Source organism: Boleophthalmus pectinirostris, unplaced genomic scaffold (genome assembly GCF_026225935.1).
Source record: "Boleophthalmus pectinirostris isolate CB_2022bp ecotype Guang Dong unplaced genomic scaffold, ASM2622593v1 HiC_scaffold_20, whole genome shotgun sequence".
NCBI lineage: Eukaryota > Metazoa > Chordata > Actinopteri > Gobiiformes > Gobiidae > Boleophthalmus > Boleophthalmus pectinirostris.
Genome location: NW_026571153.1, coordinates 19,177,520 through 19,196,453, shown reverse-complemented (window position 1 = coordinate 19,196,453; position 18,934 = coordinate 19,177,520). Strand labels below are relative to the sequence as shown.

At 40.0% G+C, this 18,934-nt stretch overlaps 1 protein-coding gene across 1 annotated transcript in view; it reads left to right on the top strand.

Annotated features, from left to right (window-relative positions):
* The window catches only part of znf219 (zinc finger protein 219), a 51,290-nt gene extending 33,117 nt beyond the window's left edge, over positions 1–18,173 (top strand). The window contains exons 2-6 of the mRNA XM_020924903.2: positions 3,370–3,451; positions 5,170–7,408; positions 8,900–9,043; positions 15,270–15,435; positions 16,673–18,173. Coding sequence (XP_020780562.2) covers positions 5,173–7,408; positions 8,900–9,043; positions 15,270–15,435; positions 16,673–17,555 — 3,429 coding nt within the window. The 5' untranslated portion in view covers positions 3,370–3,451; positions 5,170–5,172 and the 3' untranslated portion in view covers positions 17,556–18,173. The remainder of the gene's footprint in view (positions 1–3,369; positions 3,452–5,169; positions 7,409–8,899; positions 9,044–15,269; positions 15,436–16,672) is intronic.
* Positions 18,174–18,934: the final 761 nt, after the last annotated feature.

Here is an 18,934-nt window from a genome sequence, read left to right as displayed (position 1 = left end):
GACTTGTGTCACTATTTTTAGGACTTGAGACTTGACTTGATAAAAAATGACCAAATCTTGGGACTCGACTTGGACTTGAAGGTCAGTAACTTGGGACTTGACTTGGACTTGAGGCCTGTGACTTGAGACTTACTTGAGACTTGCAAAATGTCGACTTGGTCCCACCTCTGACTGCTGGTACTACTACTACTTCTACTCCTCACGTCAGTCAACGTGAGGGTAGCTATTCACTTTTTTCAGAAAATTGCCAACTGGTACAACTACTACTTCCAAAACTGAATAAACATACTACAACAATAAATACTACAGCTTCCACAACTAATGGCAGAGCCGCAAGACACAGACAGGAGGTAGAACAGAACCTGCTTCTAATACTACTACTACTACTACTACTACCGCTGCTACTACTACACAAGTGTTCGGTGTACAGGTAACGCCCATATGTTCAGACAGGAGGCAGGACAGACGCACTCCATCTTTTTGACAACCACTACTACCACTTCTATTACTATGACCGCCACTACTACTACCTCCCACAACTAAATATTACTACCACTATAAATATTTCTACTACTACTCCCCAGCCTGCGTCTAATGGCCCCATATGTTCAGACAGAGCAGCGAGACACAGACAGGAGGCAGAACAGGTGCTCTCCTCACACACGCATGTTGGGTTTCCGTGCTTTGTGCGGGCGTTACATAAACGTTCATTTCCTGCAGAATGATCCTAAACCTTAACCATGATCACTACTTCATTATCCTTAAACTAAACACTAACATTAAACAAGCCGTGTGTCATTCATTCATTTGTTTTTCAAGATAAAACCAAAAATAAGAAAACCAAAAAACAATTATTTTCTTCTTTATTTGTCTCTAAAACCAAAATAAAAAAAAAACAGATAATGATTAATTTTTTAATTTTTCGATTTTTTTGTTTAAATGAATAATGAAAAAAACGGATAATGACAATTTCCTGTTTCCGTGACTTAAACTGCATGGCTGCATATGGACTAAAACAGGACTGAATCAGGTCTAAACCAGGACTGAGACTGGAACTGAGACTTGGACCAGACTGGGACTGAGACCCGGGAAAAGGACAGGACTGAGATGGGGACCAGACCAGGAGGAGACCGTGATTGAGACTGGGACCAGACCGGGACCGGGACTGAGACTGAGACCAGAACTAAGACCAGGATTGAGACTGGGACTAGACTGGGACCAGACCGGGACTGAGACCAGGACCGAGACCAGGACCAGACTGGAACCAGACCATGATTGAGACTGGGACTGAGACCTGGACCAGACCACTTTAGTCCTGGTTCAGTTTGGTTCAGTCCGGCATCGCAGTTTAAGTCACATAAACGGGAAACCATCCATTATTCATTTAAACACAAAATCGAAAACTGAAAAAACAATCACTATCAGTTTTTATGATTTTGGACTCAAATAATGAAGAAAATAGTTGTTTTTCATTTTCTCATTTTTGGTTTTATTTTGAAAAACAAATCAACGAATGATACAGGGATTTTAAAGGGCCTGTACTTCATTTGTTTCCATGTATTTGAGCTCATTTTGCCTGCCCAGGCGGGAGGATTTTTAAATTTATTTTATATTTTCAGTCTGTTTTCGTTCTTGTTAAATATTAAAATTAGTAAAAATAAATAAATATATTTTTTCTACATGTTTCTACCCCAGTACAGATATATTGTGTGACCATCTCAGCAAAACTCTGCACTGGTGTCTGAAAGTTGTCTAAAGCACTTATAAACTCATTGGGGTGAATAATTAGGATGTACAGAATGCATACAGTAACTGAGGAGTAACTTTGGACCACTACAAACTGTTTAAGATTGTTTTTCAGATTAAAAAATAAAATAAAATAATGTGGTATAGCGTCTTTAACCTATTCAAACCCAAATCTGAACACTGAATCATATTGTTGATCTAATTAGACTTGAGAGTAATAAATTCAAAATAAGTGGCAGAAAATAACGAGAAACTGCAGTCAAATAAGCCATAAGTAAAAATAAAAAATTAAAAAAAATTGACATGACAGGACCTGATTTTTGTGTCAGGTTCACATGATGCGAGTGTGGGCACAGATGTTATTCCCCACATGGTTATAATTCTCCGTCCACACACATGTACATGAAGGAGGCCCATCTGAACAGGAAAGAGAAATCTTCTTTGTACCTGCGCTGCTCAAACATATTCAAATTGAGCTGTAATCATTGTGTGCTATTAGCGCGATGCGTTTAAGGCCACCTCCCAGCGTCAGACGTTTCATCCTGTTACCAAACCAACAAACACAAACAAATCATTAAGGTCGTGTCTCCGGTAAGATAATACAAAATGGCAAGATATTACAGTATTAAGAGCAATAATTATCGCTTCGTTATTTTAAGTCTGTAAAAGTTCAAGATACAGTTTCAAAACATTTAAGAAAATATGTGGAGTTGTGTTCTCTTTAATTAGTTTGTAAATTAATCTGTATATTTATATGAACAAGTATATCATTAAGCTCCATTGTGTTTTTAAAGATAGATTTATGTAACTTTTCTTGTCATTTGATCATGCTTTCTTATTGTGACTAGAGTCTCCTTTTCACAGATCTGACCTGTAGCTTGGCTGGAGTCATGTTTTGTTTCATTCCCACATGTTTGCGTAATCTTTTATTAGTCTGTTTTAGGGATGTAACGATATCCAAATGTCTCTGTTCGATAGTATCACGATATCTCTCCTCATCGCATCTCACAGTACGATATTTATTATTATATTTTATATTTTGAAGAGGCTAATGTAATTGTAGATGAGACGCTTTTTTGCTTTTAACTTGAGATTTTGGTGCGAATTATTACATCATAATCCCAAGAATTTAAGTAAAACATATTTCTTCATGTTGTCTGCACTGAAAGGAATCATGGGATATGTAGTTCCCAATGTTTATAAGATGTTGCTACTATAAAACCATTATTGTAATACTTCTGACAGTACGATATTACAATATTTTGGTTATTGTTACATCCCTAGTCTGCTCAAAATGCTCTCTTCCACCTTGTGATGTCATGAAGTGGTAGTTTTGAAGTCGACAACTACATTTTGTTCAGTAGAGATTAGCAGTTCCAGGTCTGAAATAATTCAATTAATTCTAGTGAAGGTGTAAGGAGTTTATCACCACATAACATTACAAGGTGGGAGGAGTGTTTTCTGTCTGAGCGAACTAAATATGCAGGATTTCTGTGTCACGTGCAAATGAAACAAACCACAACTCCAGGTATGTTTGTGACGAGGAAACAACATTATAACACAGATCAGAGAAGAGCGTAATATGACCCCCCTTAACTAAAATCTATGTTTCTGTCTTTGCAGGAGACTGAAGGAGGAGGCTGCTGCAGTGTGTCCGTCCAGATTCGAGCCCCTGAAGAATGGCATAACATCGCACACACTGACGGTAATTATTTATTTTGGGACCATAACAAAAGCACTCTAATTGCGTTGCTTATTATTATGCCTTTTCCTGCCTATCTTCCATCTTGGTCAAGGTCGTTTAACAGGGAGACTAATTAGGCTCATGCAAATCTAACCTTTTCACACATTTAAAGCGCCTATATTATGCTAAACTGACTTTTTTGATATTTAAATTGCCTCATAATGTTGTTTCCTTGTCAAAACAACAGCAACAAGCGATTTTGTGTTTTTAAAGTTGCACTATGTCACTTTTCTGGGGGAGTGTACACAACCTACTTTTCTCCTGTCACCTTTAAAGGGCCCATTTTACACTATCCTCTGATTTATTTTATGTTATTGTAAAAACGGTTCCCTCATCACAAACATACCTCGAGTTGTGTTTTACTTTATTCACACATGTTTAACACAAACTCTGCATATTTAGGCTGAGTTCTTCTCTCAAACAGAGAACACTCTGTTCCACCATGTGATGTCATGTATACAGGAAGTGCTCTATAGACCTTCACTAGAATCATTTGGACAATTTTATCCCAGGAACTGCCAAACTCACTGAACAAAATATCAAAGGTAGCTAGCTGCTAACTTGAAATCTACCACTTCATGACATCACAAGGTGGAACAGTGCATTTTGAGCTTTGGTGATGTAGAAAGACTAATAATAAAGACTTACTCAAACTTGTAAGTGAAGCAAAATTCAATACTGATACTGAGAGGCAAGTCAGTATCAGTGTAAGTTTTTCAAGGTACCGTACTTTTCGGACTGTAAGTCGCTCCCCGAATTATAAGTTGCACCAGCCAAAAAATGCTAATGAAGAAGAAAAAATCAGAGGCCAAGAACCGACATTTCATCTTGAAAGGCAAGTTATAGTAATAATAGAACAGAGAACACGTCACATATGAACAGTTCTTCAGATAACGATAGCATAAACAACAGAACAAGTTTACCAAACTCTCCATGTCACTCCAAATCACTAAATCCATTGAATTCTTCATCCTCACCCTCGTTGTCACTTCTAAGCAACTCCATGACCTCCAGAGGTAAACGGACCACCGCTTCCTCTTCTGTGTAGCTGTCATCAGACTCAACAGTTAGAATTATTCCGGTCTTTCTGAATCATGACAGGATTGTTTCAGTTGTCACTGATGTCCAGGTTTTGTCGATCAATCCAGTGACTTCAGGAAAGTTGCATGGTGCACCCTCCCGGTTGCCTTGAAGCTGTGTTCTCCATCCTGGCTTTCCACCAGTCCCTCACAAGTTTCTTACTCAATCCAAACTCTTTTTGCAGCTCCATTTTCGGCTGAATATTTCACTACTTGCAGCAGGACAACGGCTTTTTCTGCAGGAGACATGCGCAGTAGAGCCAAATGACAGTGGTACAGGAGTAATAGCCTCTCATGGCTGTCAGTGTGAAAATTTGAATATACAAGTCGCACCGGAGTGTAAGTCCCAGAACCACCCAAACCATGAAAAAAAGTGTGACTTATAGTCCGGAAAATACGGTATATTTTCTGCAATAAATGCACTTCTAATTGATAAGTAAGTTTAATACTATTCTGTGGAACATTTCAGGCAAAGGTATCTTTAACTTACTCTCGCCTCACAGCACCTAGATGGCGAGTTTGCATGTTCTCCCCGTGCATTGGGGGTACCTTATACATATTTTTTATAACACTGTTTTTTTTTTGTTTTTGTTTTGACAGAGGATGGATTCTCCGCCAGAGTGTCTCCTGTCTCTCTCCCATGACCTCCCCCAGTCTCCCCCCACTCTGCCTTCTCTGGACCACAGCCCCCAAGCTCAGCCCTCTCCTCCAGAAAGCCCCACTATCCTACCTCTGCAGAGCCCTACGCCCTCCCCCAGAAGCCCCAGCACCACCCCCTCCTTCCCTCTCTCCCCCTACGCCCTCGACCCGGATGAAAACCACCAGGACTGTACCGAAAACGATGACGAAGAAAGCCTGGATGGCGTTCCCGCTTCTCCCACTCCTGCCGTGGCTCTGTTTCCTGGAGGAGGAGGGGGCCAAGAGGCAGCACGTAGCCCCATCTTGGACTCCTCTCCCCCGGCCACTCCGTCCGCACCTCCCCTCGGCTTTGGCGCTCTGGAGGTTGCTCTTTCTTCCGGACAAAAGATCGCAGACGAACTGGATCTCCAACTTTTCCAGAAGGACAGTATCGCGACCAAACCTCATCCAGGAGTTACTGCGTCTACCGCAGGTCCGGCGTTGAGATTTCCGTGTAACGTTTGTGGGAAAAGATTTCGTTTTCAGAGTATTTTATCGCTCCACGCTCGGGCGCACACTTTGGACCGGAGGGCGTCTGCGATCTACCGGACTGGGTTGCCTTCTGCACCTCTAAAACAACATCTCAAACAAAATCTCAAAGAATCAATCCACAGAAGTCAATCAAACCAGCGCTTACTGCCAGCTAATATTATCCATTTGACGCAAGATGATGAGTCGGATATCAAGGAATTTGATGGTCTGCATCCTGATCCAAATCAAAATTTTCTGTTGGATGTAAGCACGGCACTCACACCTCCATTGACAGAAGATCCCATAACCTCTCCGTATTCCTCTATTCAGATTGGAGAAGGTGCTTCAACTCCAACTGCGCCCACTTTCCGATGCCACGCCTGCAAGGGAAAATTCCGCACAGCTTCCGAGTTGGCGCGTCACGTCCGAATCCTCCACAACCCCTATAAATGCACTCTTTGCCCCTTCTCAGCTAGCCAAGAAGAAATTTTAGCATCGCATTTGCAGGAGAGTCATCCAATCCGTGAAGCTCCACCTCTATATATGTCGAGACCGATTGTAGCGAGCCCGGAAACGCCTGTCCCAACTCCTTCGCACACCCCTGCTCCTAGCCAAACTGTAGCTTCGTCAGGTGCGACGGGTGCAAACTCTTCCGCGGTGCCTGCTTTCCGATGCGAAACCTGCGGACAGCGCTTCACCCAGTCCTGGTTCTTGAAGGGACACATGCGGAAACACAAAGATTCCTTGGATCACAAATGCCAGGTGTGTGGGCGTGGTTTCAAAGAGCCGTGGTTCCTTAAAAATCACATGAAAGTCCACCTTAACAAACTCGGACTTAAATCTGCGCTGTCCGGCTCACCTGGTGCAGTTTCTAACGCTGAACAACAAGCTAAAAACGCTCAAAGTAACCAGCTGAATGCATTGTATTCGAGTTTGCTTCTTGCTCAACGCGGAGGAGGCAGGGGGCGAACTGATAGAGAGAGCAGATTGGGAATGGGTCCGAGTAAGTCTGCCATTTTGGGATATTTGGGGTTGCCTAGCGATGGTAGCGGGGGTAGTTGTATGGAAAGGCTACAAGCTGTTGCGCAGGTGGCAGAAATGGGGAATGGTAGCAGTATTAGCGGACAGGGAGCAGAGCAGAGAAAGGCCAGCAATAGCGAAAATCCCACCTTGATTTCCGAGGCCAACGACCAAGCGGCGTGGTGGCAACTTGTAGCTCGGAGCATCGCTGTAGCTCAACAGCAACAGCAGTCAAGACCCCAACCTCGAAGTCAGAGAGCCCCAGGACGCAGCTCTGTCATCGGGGAGGCCAATCAAGTCCGTGGGGGTTACCTCGGAGGAGTGAGCCAGAGGGAAGAGTCGGGAAGTGCTTTGCGTAATGGAGGGTCTTGGGAATGCCCCGATTGTGGAAAACTCTTCGCAAGTCTGCAGCAGGTGGTGGTCCATGCCAGGGTGCACGCTCAGAGAGGACAGAAATCGGGTAATGATGAAGAAGGGATGGGGAAAGGTCACGGAGGAGGAGTGGGAGGAGGAATAGGAGGAGGAATAGGAGGACATGGGATGAGTGAGACGAGCAGGCACCAGGATCACAGCCGAGGGAGCAGCGGAGAAGGGAGACATGAAGCCAAACTTGGAGGTCAACAAACGCCACTGACAACTGGATTTCACTCAACCATCTCCAACTTTAAAGGTAAATTACAAAAAGAGTTAAAAGAGCGAAACAGTAGATTATGACTGGTCAATATATAAACAGAATTAAAATGACAATTATTTTCCTTGTATTGATCAATCATGACTTTAGATTGCCAGTCTCTCTTCTGTCAGTCTTCCCCAGGGCACTTGTTGTCAGCAAAGACTTTACAAAGGTGATTGATACTTTGCAGTGACATCACACATAACAAACACTGCCAAAATGTTTTAAGGTAGTTTGAAAACTGAAGGAACAAAAAAGGTAAGAGCAACTGAAAAACTGTTGGCTGATGGTACCTAACCTGCGGCTATAATGTTATTTGAGAGGGACGAAACAACAGCAGCACAAATCAGCTCATCTGTTCCAGCTCTTGATGGACAGATTGTACTAAAGCAAGACTCAGATTCAAATCTAACTCAAGTAACAGGGCTTCAGACAGGGCAGTGCCTCTAGTTAGGTTTACCTTCCCCAGGGAATGTTGATGACGCCAGCTGAAGTGTCAGTGATATGGAATTCTTTTATGTCTCCATGATTTCAGATCAGAGCGTCACTGACAGATAAATTGACCAATTAGAGAAAGGCATGGTCTGTACTTGTATATTTTGTTGTGACTGAGAATACAGGAGAGGAGATATGTTCAGCATTTGAGAGACACCTGATACTGTACTTGGAGCGTCCCCGGTTAGGACAGAGGTTTGAAGGTTCCAGACCTACATTCGGACAAAAAGCAGAAGAGATGGGCTTGTTAGGCTGGGCAATTTTTTATTCCAGATGGAGCTTACCTCCACTGACTGTGCTATAACTCGGTACAATTGAGAATAATGTATACTGTAATAATAATAATAATACATATTTATTTATAAAGCACTTTTATAAAGAACGTTTACAAAGTGCTGTACAATACAAAAAGCATATAAATAGCATACAGCAGGAATACAAAAACAGACAATGATGCAAAGAATTCAGCTAATTATAATAAATAAATAAAAAGAAATAGAATTAAAAGAATAAGGAATAATATCAAGCTAAAACCAGTTAAAGGAATGCCAACTGATAAAAATGGGTTTTAAGAAGTGATTTAAAAGTTGATACTGATGGTGTGAGTCTTAACTCCTCAGGCAGGTCGTTCCAAAGACGAGGCATCCAGACTGAAAAGACTTGATCACCTTTCGTGTGGAGCCTGGACTTTGGAGCAGCTAACAGGGACCTGCCTGAGGATCTAAGGCTGCGGGAGGGCTCTTACTGTACACTCTTTAAAATGAGAATGAAACTTTCTTAGACTTTGTTACAGTATTTTTTTTTAGCTTAGCCTCTGGTGACAGTGGCTTAGATATAAACATGTTTTGCCAAAGTGACCCCCTTCAACTGTTAAGTATTGTTTATTTCACATCTGTTTCTGTTGGAAATAGCCTCTCTCGTGGGTATCCTTCTCCAGCTGTTGTATTTACGTTGTACCTTGTTTTTTCATATATATATATTTCTTTCTTTCAGGGGAGAATGGCGTCGGTGCGGTGCCCGCCATGGCGTCTGTGTCCAGGGAGAGAGTGCGCGGTCGGGGCATCAAGGACTGTCCCTACTGTGGCAAAGCGTTTCGCTCCTCTCACCATCTCAAAGTCCACCTCCGAGTGCACACAGGTACGAGAATAACACACGCAACTCAGGAATATATTTGTCAAGGTATTGGCAGTGCTAAAAACTATAATTAAATAAGTTAGATGGATCAGTTTAATGCAATTCTGTGTAACATTTAAGCAAACAGATCTTCCAGCAGAAAAGTAACATAGTCCAAATTAAAGGTTCTATATTACGCAAAATTGATTCTTGTGAGCTTTTAAACACGTTATAATGCTGTTACCTCATCAAAAACATACCTGGAGTTGTGTCTTGTTTCATTCACACATGTTTGAATAATTATTTTATTATTCGACTGTCCACATCTCCAAAGCTCTGTTCCACATTGTGATGTCATGAAGCAGTAGTTTTCAAGTTAACAGATAATTTTTACCTTTTATTCAGTAAAGATGGGCAATTCCAGGTCTGAAATCATTCAAATGGGCAGCAGTAGGTAGAGCGTTTGTCCACTGACCTGAAGGTTGGCGGTTCGAATCCTGTTCTCGAGATAAAACTTGATTGTTTGAGCGGTCAGATCCACTGATCCACAGGTTGACTGGTGTGATTCCAGCTCCCACAGATGAGTGCTGTTATTGCTGTTGTTGTGTCCTTGGGCAAGACACCTAACCCACCTCACCTCTGTGTACACTGGTGTATGAATGTTTGTGGTACCTTGTTGTGAAACGTTTTGAGTGGCTTCAAGGTGTAAAATCGCTGTATAAAGATGTGAAAATTTACCACAATTTTAGTGAAAGTGTATGGAGTTTGAAAACACAGTGGAGCACTTTCTGTATTACCATATGACACAAGATGGAACAGAGTGAACTCTAAATTTGCAGGATTTGCAGGATTTGTGAATTAAACATGTGTGAATGAAACAAACACAACTCCAAGCATATCATAACATAAATAAAAAAAAATAGCATTTGATAACAACTTATAGAAAACCATTATAATAAGTACAATATTAATTGAAAGTTAATTAAAGTTAATTTTGCTTAATTTATAGTTAGAGTTAATCCATTTAAATGTATAGACTTTGTACTTGTGTTTTTGTACAGTGTAGCAGAATTTAGTCATCCTCTTAATGGTTCTAGTTGGACCCCAGAGAGGTGTCCAGTGCTAATCATAGCCGCTCCTCATATCACAGGGACCTGCAGTTTAAGTGGCTTGCCTCAGGGTGTGTTAAATGTACTGCACTTCAGTTACTAAAACGGATTTTACACCGTCCTGTAGGATTATGGGTAAAATGCAATGATATGAAATACGTATCTACGCAAAGTAATTTATTGCGAAAGAAATATGATGACAAAGAGCCAGATGTGGGGATTGGCTTACACTGATGAAAACAGTGTTGTTATTAATAATAGCAGTGGAAATGGTTAGAGTACAAGTACAATTTAAGGAGGGTTGGGCCTGGTGAGTGCTTGGATGGGAGACCAACAGAATACCAGGTGCACACTGTTATTGTGTCTGCTATTGCTGTGTCCTTAGGCAAGACACCTCACCCACTGAGTCTATAGTTTTGGTCTACAACTGACAAAAGATTTTTGTTGACAATAATAAACATAACATGAACATTTGTGTTTCTTGCATTGCTCCTTCAGATATAATTTAGTTTTTCTAATTTTTATTAGTAATTTAAATGGCATAAACTTCAAATTATATGTCCAATGTTACTTCTCGACAGTTACTCTTAAAGTTACTCTTACTTGAGTAGTTTCTTGGACCACTACTTTGGATACTATATTCATGTCTGCATACATGCAAATCAAATACTGTTATATGTATTTTTGATACACGTATTTAGTTACTTGCCAACATTGGATTGATACTTGCACTAACGTCACACTGGGGGTCTTCTGTATATATGTGCAGGGGCGTAATGTTCACCAGTTACCATGGAGACACGGTGCACACATTAGCAAACACTGTCAAAAAAGTTTTTAGATACTCTGAAAACTCACAATAAATACTAAATTGATTTGAACAACAGATTTTTTTAACTGTTGGCTGGTGTGTGACTGTAATTTTATGTGTGAGAGACTTGTTTAACAGCACAGATCAGCTCACCTCTTGTAGTTTCAACTAAACCAGCTCTTTCTGGTCAGATTGTGTCAAAATAAAGTTTCAAATCTAACTGGAGTAACAGAGCTTCAGACAGGGCATTGCCTACTGTTAGCATCACGGCTCCAAGGAATGTTGACGACATCAGCTGCAAAGTATCAATATATGGACTCTTCCAATGACATATGACAAGTTACTATAAGATCTAGAGTTTTGAAATTAGATTCAGACAATATTACCCAGGGAGCGAAGACTGTGCAATCGCCCTATTAACTTACGGGGCCATTCATCAATATAACACTGACATGGAGCGAGAATAAAAACTCATATGCACCAACCTCTCCAACTGTCAGTCTACAATTTAACCTAATTTTTAAACCAAAATAGCTGATTTTTGAATGAAACATATAATCAAGAATGTGAAAGAAACGGGACGCATGACAAAAACACACATTTAATATTAATGAACCTGTTACACTGTGAACACTGTTGACAAATGAACGAGAATTAGATTAAAATTTAGCTGCAGTGCTCACAAACAGTTTGGTTAATGGTCCGTACTTTCTATCCATTTTCACATTGTAATAGAGTGGGCTGCAGTTCTGATTTACCATATACAAAACACATCTTTATTTTAGCTGTAATGCAACCTCAAATGAATTTTAAAGGTGTCATTTGTAACTTTTGTGGTGGAGGGTCGGCCATGTGCTTGTCTCCACAGATCCTGCCTGGAAGGTTCCACTCTGTGACATTATCTATGACTGCATGTTTTTCCAATGATATTTTTGCACAATAAAACATGTGTAATAACAAACCAGGAGAAACAAAAAAATTGACCCAGCACATCTTTAATTTGAGCTACAAAGCCATTCAAAATGCATTTAAATCAGCTTTATCAATATCAAGTCAAAATTTTAAGGACATGTGTTACACTATTTTCTGATCTATGTTATAATGTGTCTTTATCAAAAACATGCCTGGAGTTGTGTTTTGTTTCATTCACACATGTTTAACACACAAACCCTGCATATTCCTGAGCTCTTTTTTCAACCAGAAAACACTGTGCCATGTGGTAATACAAGAAGTGCTCCATTGTGTTTTTAAAGTCCATACGCCTTCACTAGAATCACTTGGATCATTTCAGCCCTGGAATTGCCGATCTCTACTGAACAAAAGGTTCAACACAGGTGAAAACTACCACTGAAAGAGAGCATTTTGAGCTTTGGAGATGTAAAAAGACTAATAATAATAATAATAAAGGATTACTCAAACATGTGTGAATAAAACAAAACACAACTCCGGGTATGTTTTTGAGGAGGTAACAACATTCTAACACGGCTTAAAGCTCACAAGAGCCAGTTTTGAGTAATACAGGACCTTCAGATTTGAATAGCTCCAAAATGGTGAACGTTACAATTATTTAGGTAATATAAACTAAATATCCCCGTGTCTTATTCTGTGTAAAATGTGTTAACCGTGCAGTTTAGATGTCTACAAACATGTGGGATTCTTGTATTAGTTTATCAGTTCATATTTCAGTCTTCTCTCAAATGTCAGTGCTCCTGGGCATGGTTTAAAATGTGAAATAAATTGCAAATCTTATTACAATCGGAAAATTATCCAGGCTTATATCTCGCGTTTTGTTCTCTATAGCAAGAATATTGTCATTTTTTTCACCATTTCCATATGCATTTTATAGGCCCTCGAGACTACCCCTTGCATCAAATCAAATTATTTTCCTTAGAGGGTAATTTTATTCTGAATAGGCTCATTAATGCTTTTCACATGTAATACAATTTGTGATATTGATGCCTGAGCCTGCGCCCCCTCCTCCTGGAGTGTCTGTAAGTGATATCATACTGCCACCTGTCTTTCAAATGTAGAACTGCAGCTAGAACAGATCAACTCAGGAATAAACTAAATATCTTTTCTGTTTCTGATTTAAAGGGGACGTTTTTTAATATGTCAAATTACTCCATTATAAATCAAAATTGTATAGGTTATATATTTCACAAATTTGACTCTTGTGAGCTTTAAGTCATGTTATAATGTTGTTACCTCATCAAAACATACCTGGAGTATTTCATTCACACGTGTATGAGTAATACTTTACTAGTAGCCTGTCTCAAATCTCAAATAGCTCTGTTCCAACTTCTAATGTCATGTAGTGATAGTGCTGAAGTTAACAGCTACCTTTAACCTTTTGTTCAGTAGAGATCAGAAATTCCAGGGCTGAAATAATCCAAATGATTCTAGTGAAGATGGATGGAGTTTAAAAGCACAGTGGAACACTTGCTGTATTACCACATGACATCACAAGGTGGAACAGAGCGTTTTCTGTTTAAGAGAAGAACACACCCTAAAGTTAGTTAGTTTATTTATTTATTGAGACAGGGACAGTGCACAATCTACATTCACCTTAACAGGAGAGATGCATTGTACCAGGTTGTAGCACCAGCGCTGTAGTCCCTGGCAGGTTCATTGATTGATTGTATTTTAATCGACCTTAGCTATCAACTATTCTTCCTGGAGACCTGTGTAGCATGTTAAATGTGCAGGTTTGTGTGTTAAACATGTGTGAATGAAACAAACACAATTTTTAATGAGGAAACAACATTGTACAATAGACCAGAAAATAGTGCAGTGTGGGCCCTTTATGAGACTTTAACCCTGATATAACAGTGTTCTCTCATCATTTTCTTACTCCGAGTTATATTTTGATTCGATTGTACTTGTTTGAGTGATCCTATATTGTCCTGCATTTGAGGTTTGAGCGCTAAAACATTTCTCCGCCCGCTTCTCTGCACATACAAGTGTTTAAAAAAAATCTGACTCCGGGTTATGCATGTAAATGTAACAGCTAAAGATGCACCAATAAAGCTTTTTTTAGTTTCAATACTGATATCAATACTTTGAATTTAAATGCCTGCCGATACATGATATTAACGGACACCAGTATAGGAGCTGAAAATGACACTTATTTCCTTAAAATACAGTTAACTCACTACACAAGAGATCCAGCTGTGTTATGTAACTGTTATTTATCATTTGCATCGCTACAGAACAGCTTCATATGGATGAAAGTTCAAACATTATGAGACGTTCAAGGACAAAATCAGTCTGTAAATATGTTTATTATGTCCAATTACAACCCAGGATATCGGCTGGATCTGTATCATAGAAACCATTTAGTTTTGTGCTGATATTCAACACCAGTATCAGTATTGGTACGGCCATTTTCAACAATAAAACCAAATAAATTCTAATTTCACTGCATGTATTATAAATTATTTTTGTTTTGAACGTCAGAAATGCCTAAAACTGTATTGTGAAACTGTGTTATTTTCTGTTTACATTCTATTGTATTCTAAAAAAGATTGTGTTTTCTTTCCATTATTTTATTCAAACGTAGTATTGAGTCTCTTCTTTAGTATCAAAATATTTTAAAGTATGTACGTTTTGTGAGCAGATATGCACAATTAATGGGGAATCCGAGTTGGCACATGCATCAAATAGCAAAGGCTGCAATTATTTAGAGGATAGAATGTTCTCTACTACTGTAAGAACAAAGTATCATGTGTTTTTGTTGAAAATTCTTGTTGTACCTGTAGTATAGGTCTCTACAAACATGTTCGGAAATACATGGGGATCTTGTGTTTGTTTAGCAGTTCTTATTTCAGTCACAAATTAAATCAGGTTAATGGTCCTGGAGTTGTTTACAATTTGTAGTCCTACTTTTTAAACATACAAATTGCAAATCTAATCACAGTCACAATTAGATTTGCCTCTTTCCTCCTGCTTTACTTTGGTCCTGTTATACTGGTCCACTGTATGTCAATAATGTGACTTTATTTATGTTGACGTAGCTGAACTTTGCCAGGTTTTGACTCATGTGGATAGTAATTACAGAGAGATTAACCATAAACCAGGTCAACAAATCTGCAATCTGACAGTTAAACAGCAAACAGGATACTGATAAACTCAATTACTGGGCTTCACAATATTCTACAGACAAATAATATTGTGTTAAAATGCAGATTAACTTGAAAACCACCAATTTTAAACTATAGGGATTTTAGAAAGTGATGCTATGTGAACTTTTTCCTCCTGCTTTACTTGGGTCTTTCCTCCTCCTCGTCACTGTTCTTATCACTGTTATTTATTGTGTGTCTCTTGTGTTCAGGTGAGCGTCCGTACAAGTGCCCTCACTGTGACTACGCTGGGACTCAGTCTGGATCTCTGAAGTACCACCTGCAGAGGCACCACCGCGAGCAGAGGAACGCCGCCGCCGCAGCCGCCGCCAACGCCAACGTCTCGTCTGGACTCAGCGCCGCTCTCAACAACCACGGGTCAGACATGATAGAGTTTATATTAGCATGTGTGTGAGTGTTGTGTGTGTGTGTGTGTGTGTGTGTGTGTGTGTGTGTGTGCGTGTGTGTGTGTGCGTGTGCGTGTGTGTGTGTGGTCAGAGGATGGAGCACTTACCTTCACAGTGTGGAGTGAATGAATAGTGCACAAAATTATAGAGTGACTGGAAAAGTGATTTTTATTACAGTAATAGAACATTATAGCATAAAATCCACTTCACGTGTATAAGAAATTATTACAATTTTTCTGATAGGTGTAAATTTCTTTTGTATTTTATTAGTCTGGCTTTAAGGAAATGTTCTGTTCAATCTAGATACTCCTGCTTATCAAATAAAATACCATATTTTCCAGACTATAAGTCGCTCCGGAGTATAACCTGCAGCAGCCAAAAAAATGTGTAATGAAGACGAAAAAAAACATATACGTTGCACTGGACTATAAGTTGCACTTTTGGGGGGAAATCAGAGACCAGGAACTGACATTTCATCTTGCAAGTTACAGTAATAACAATAGAATAGAAGCTGAATAGGCGTCTGGTATGTTAACGTCACATATGAACAGTTCTTCAGATAACTATAGCATAAACAACAGAACAGAACAAGTTTACCAAACTCTCCATCTCACTCCAAATCACTAAATCCATTGAATTCTTCATCCTCGGTGTCATTTCGGAGCAACTCGGTGACCTCCAGATGTAAACGGACCACCGCTTCCTCTTCTGTGTAGCTGTCGTCAGACTCAGCATCAGTTCCAGTTAGAATTATTCCGTCCTTTCTGAATCCCAACAGGATGGTTTCAGTTGTCACTGAAGTCCAGGCTTTGTCGATCCAGTGACTTCCAGGAAAGTTGCATGGTGCACCCGCCCGGTTGCCTTGAAGTGAAGCTTTCCCCCAGTCCCTCACAAGTTTCTCGCTCACTTCAATGTTCTTTCTGCTGCTCGATTACCATTTTCAGCTGAATATTTCACTACTTGCAGCAGGACAGTGGCTTTTTCTGCAGGAGACATGCACAGTAGAGCGTGAAGTGACAGTGGTACAGGAGTAATAGGAGTAGCAGATACTGACACACAAGACTAATATATAAGTTGCACTGGAGTATAAGCTGCAGGACCACCCAAACCATGAAAAAAGTGCGACTTATAGTCCGAAAAATACGGTATATAAATGAATAAATAAATAAAATGTAAAAATGACTCACTCCTCACTCTTCTGTCCACAGTCTTTCCTCTGGGACCTCTTTGCTCGTGAAACAACGGCGATCTCAGCAAAGCCACGGACCGATCAACCGCACCACTGCGGACACGCCCACTTCCAGGTCCACAGCCAATCAGCAGGCGTTCGGGCTCCTGGCACTTCCTGACCAGGCCGACCACCACAAAGCCATGTCTGCTTTGAGAGACACGGATTTGGAAAGCCAGTATCGCTATCTGTCTGGTATGATGGGCACACTGTACCAGGAGGGCAACTGGATCCGGGAATCTCCACCTCCAAAAGTGGCCAAAGTATCAAGACGCAAACCTTTAACCACGAGTCGAATGGTTCAGCCCCCGAAAGATGGCGAAACTACTTCAGATGGCAAGTTTGAACCACTGGATTTGTCAAGACGCACTTCTCCTGGTTTGGGAGGGTCAGAAGAAGACGGGATGGTAACGTTTAGCGAAATCGAAAATGAGCAATGCGGCGTTAAACTTAGTGAATGCGTTTTTTGCCCTTTCCGCACGTCTTCGGCTGAACTGATGACGATGCACCTCCAGGTCAACCACACCAGTAAGTCCCGGCGCAAGAGAAGTTCAGTCACTGCTCCAGACGATGATGGTAACAGCAAGTTTTCCCAGTTTGATGCAAATCCGGATTCTCCTGGATTATGGAAAAAAATGAGCAGTTTGGACCAACCAGAGTGGTCAACAAATGGCGAATTATCCGAAAACGCAGGAATGGATTTCAAAGAAATGGAAGATGACAACCAAGAAGAAGATTTTGTTGAAAATTTGGATGAAACAAGTTCGGAAAATACCCCTGAACGTGATCAGGATGCAGGAATGTCCACTAGTTTATCACCTGCACCAATGTCCAATGTTGACGAAGATGAAGAAATGGATTAAATGTATTGGAGATAGCAGTTTTTTTTTGTTGTTTTTTTTAATTCTCCACTTTGTAAAGAGAAAGTGGTTGAATTGAATCAAGATTTTGCCATTTGGCTATTACCACTAGAGCACAAAAGATCAAGGATGCTACTTTTAAAGAATTTCTGGAACATTTTTTTGTATTTTAACGTGAAATAGTGACAAGAGGAACGCGAACGGCATTCTTAGGAATCATATCTTGAACGGACCATGGCTGTGAATGCATAAGCCAGTTTCTTCCATAAAGGCAGAAATTTGAGGAGTCGCCAAGTTGTCAATCATTTACGTAACTGCTAGAGCTAATTTAGCTTGGCGATAATTTCCTCAACTAAAACTCACTGCCTTTGGGTTCTGGCAAATATTTTCCGAAGTTACAAATGGAAGAAAACTACGTATAATTTTATTTTTAAAGTGCATATGACAGATTAGACTACTCATTTCACAGTTAACATAATCATATTTAAGATTTAACTAAAATTATTGCCTATTTTTTCATTTTTTTATTTTTTATTTGTGTGACATTTATAATTTTACTTCCTTGTTGGACACGGGCAGTTGATAAGACTTACACAGAGGTAATCACATAACTGTTACCTAGCAACCATAATTTTAACGAGGGCCAAAACTTGTCTAAATAGAGTTTTTTCACAACAGCCAGAAGTGCTGCGATGTAGGGTAAACATCACTTACGTTAAAGCTTTTCTATGCAAAATATCTGTGGAAATGTCTGGCGTATTTTCCAGCAGCTTCATAAATCTGCCCCATCACCAAATCTTCAACCAACAAGGTCGACAAAAGACATATTCTGTCCATGAAGAATTTATCCACAACTATCAAGGTAAGAAAGACGAAAACGTAAAGGCGAACAATGACGGCGCATTAGTGAACTACTGAGCAAAACTAATGTTATGGTCATGAATAAAACATAAGTAATATGTAAAGTAGGAAAAAACTGAGGCACTCAAAAAGTACAAAATAATTAAAAGCCTTTAATATCATATGGCAGATAAAGTTAAAATCACGCCAACGCGTTTCAGCCCTTCGCCCTTCATCAGGGCAAACTCGAGATGAATATCACAGTGCAGATTTAAAGTAATAGGTATAGGTCACATGCTCCCAGTGGGCTGGCCCACAGACTGTGAGTGCCTCAGTTTTTTCCTTCTTTGTATCTGAGACTGGTCTCTACACTGAAAAGCACCACAAGGACAATTCTGCACATTTTTTTGTATATCCAAGTAGCACTCCTGCATCCCAAATCTTTGCATAAATAATATGTAATTCGTTAATAAGTAACTTGTGAACTCAGACTGATATTAGAATTAAAATTAAAAATGAATTTCATGAAGTAGATATTAGCA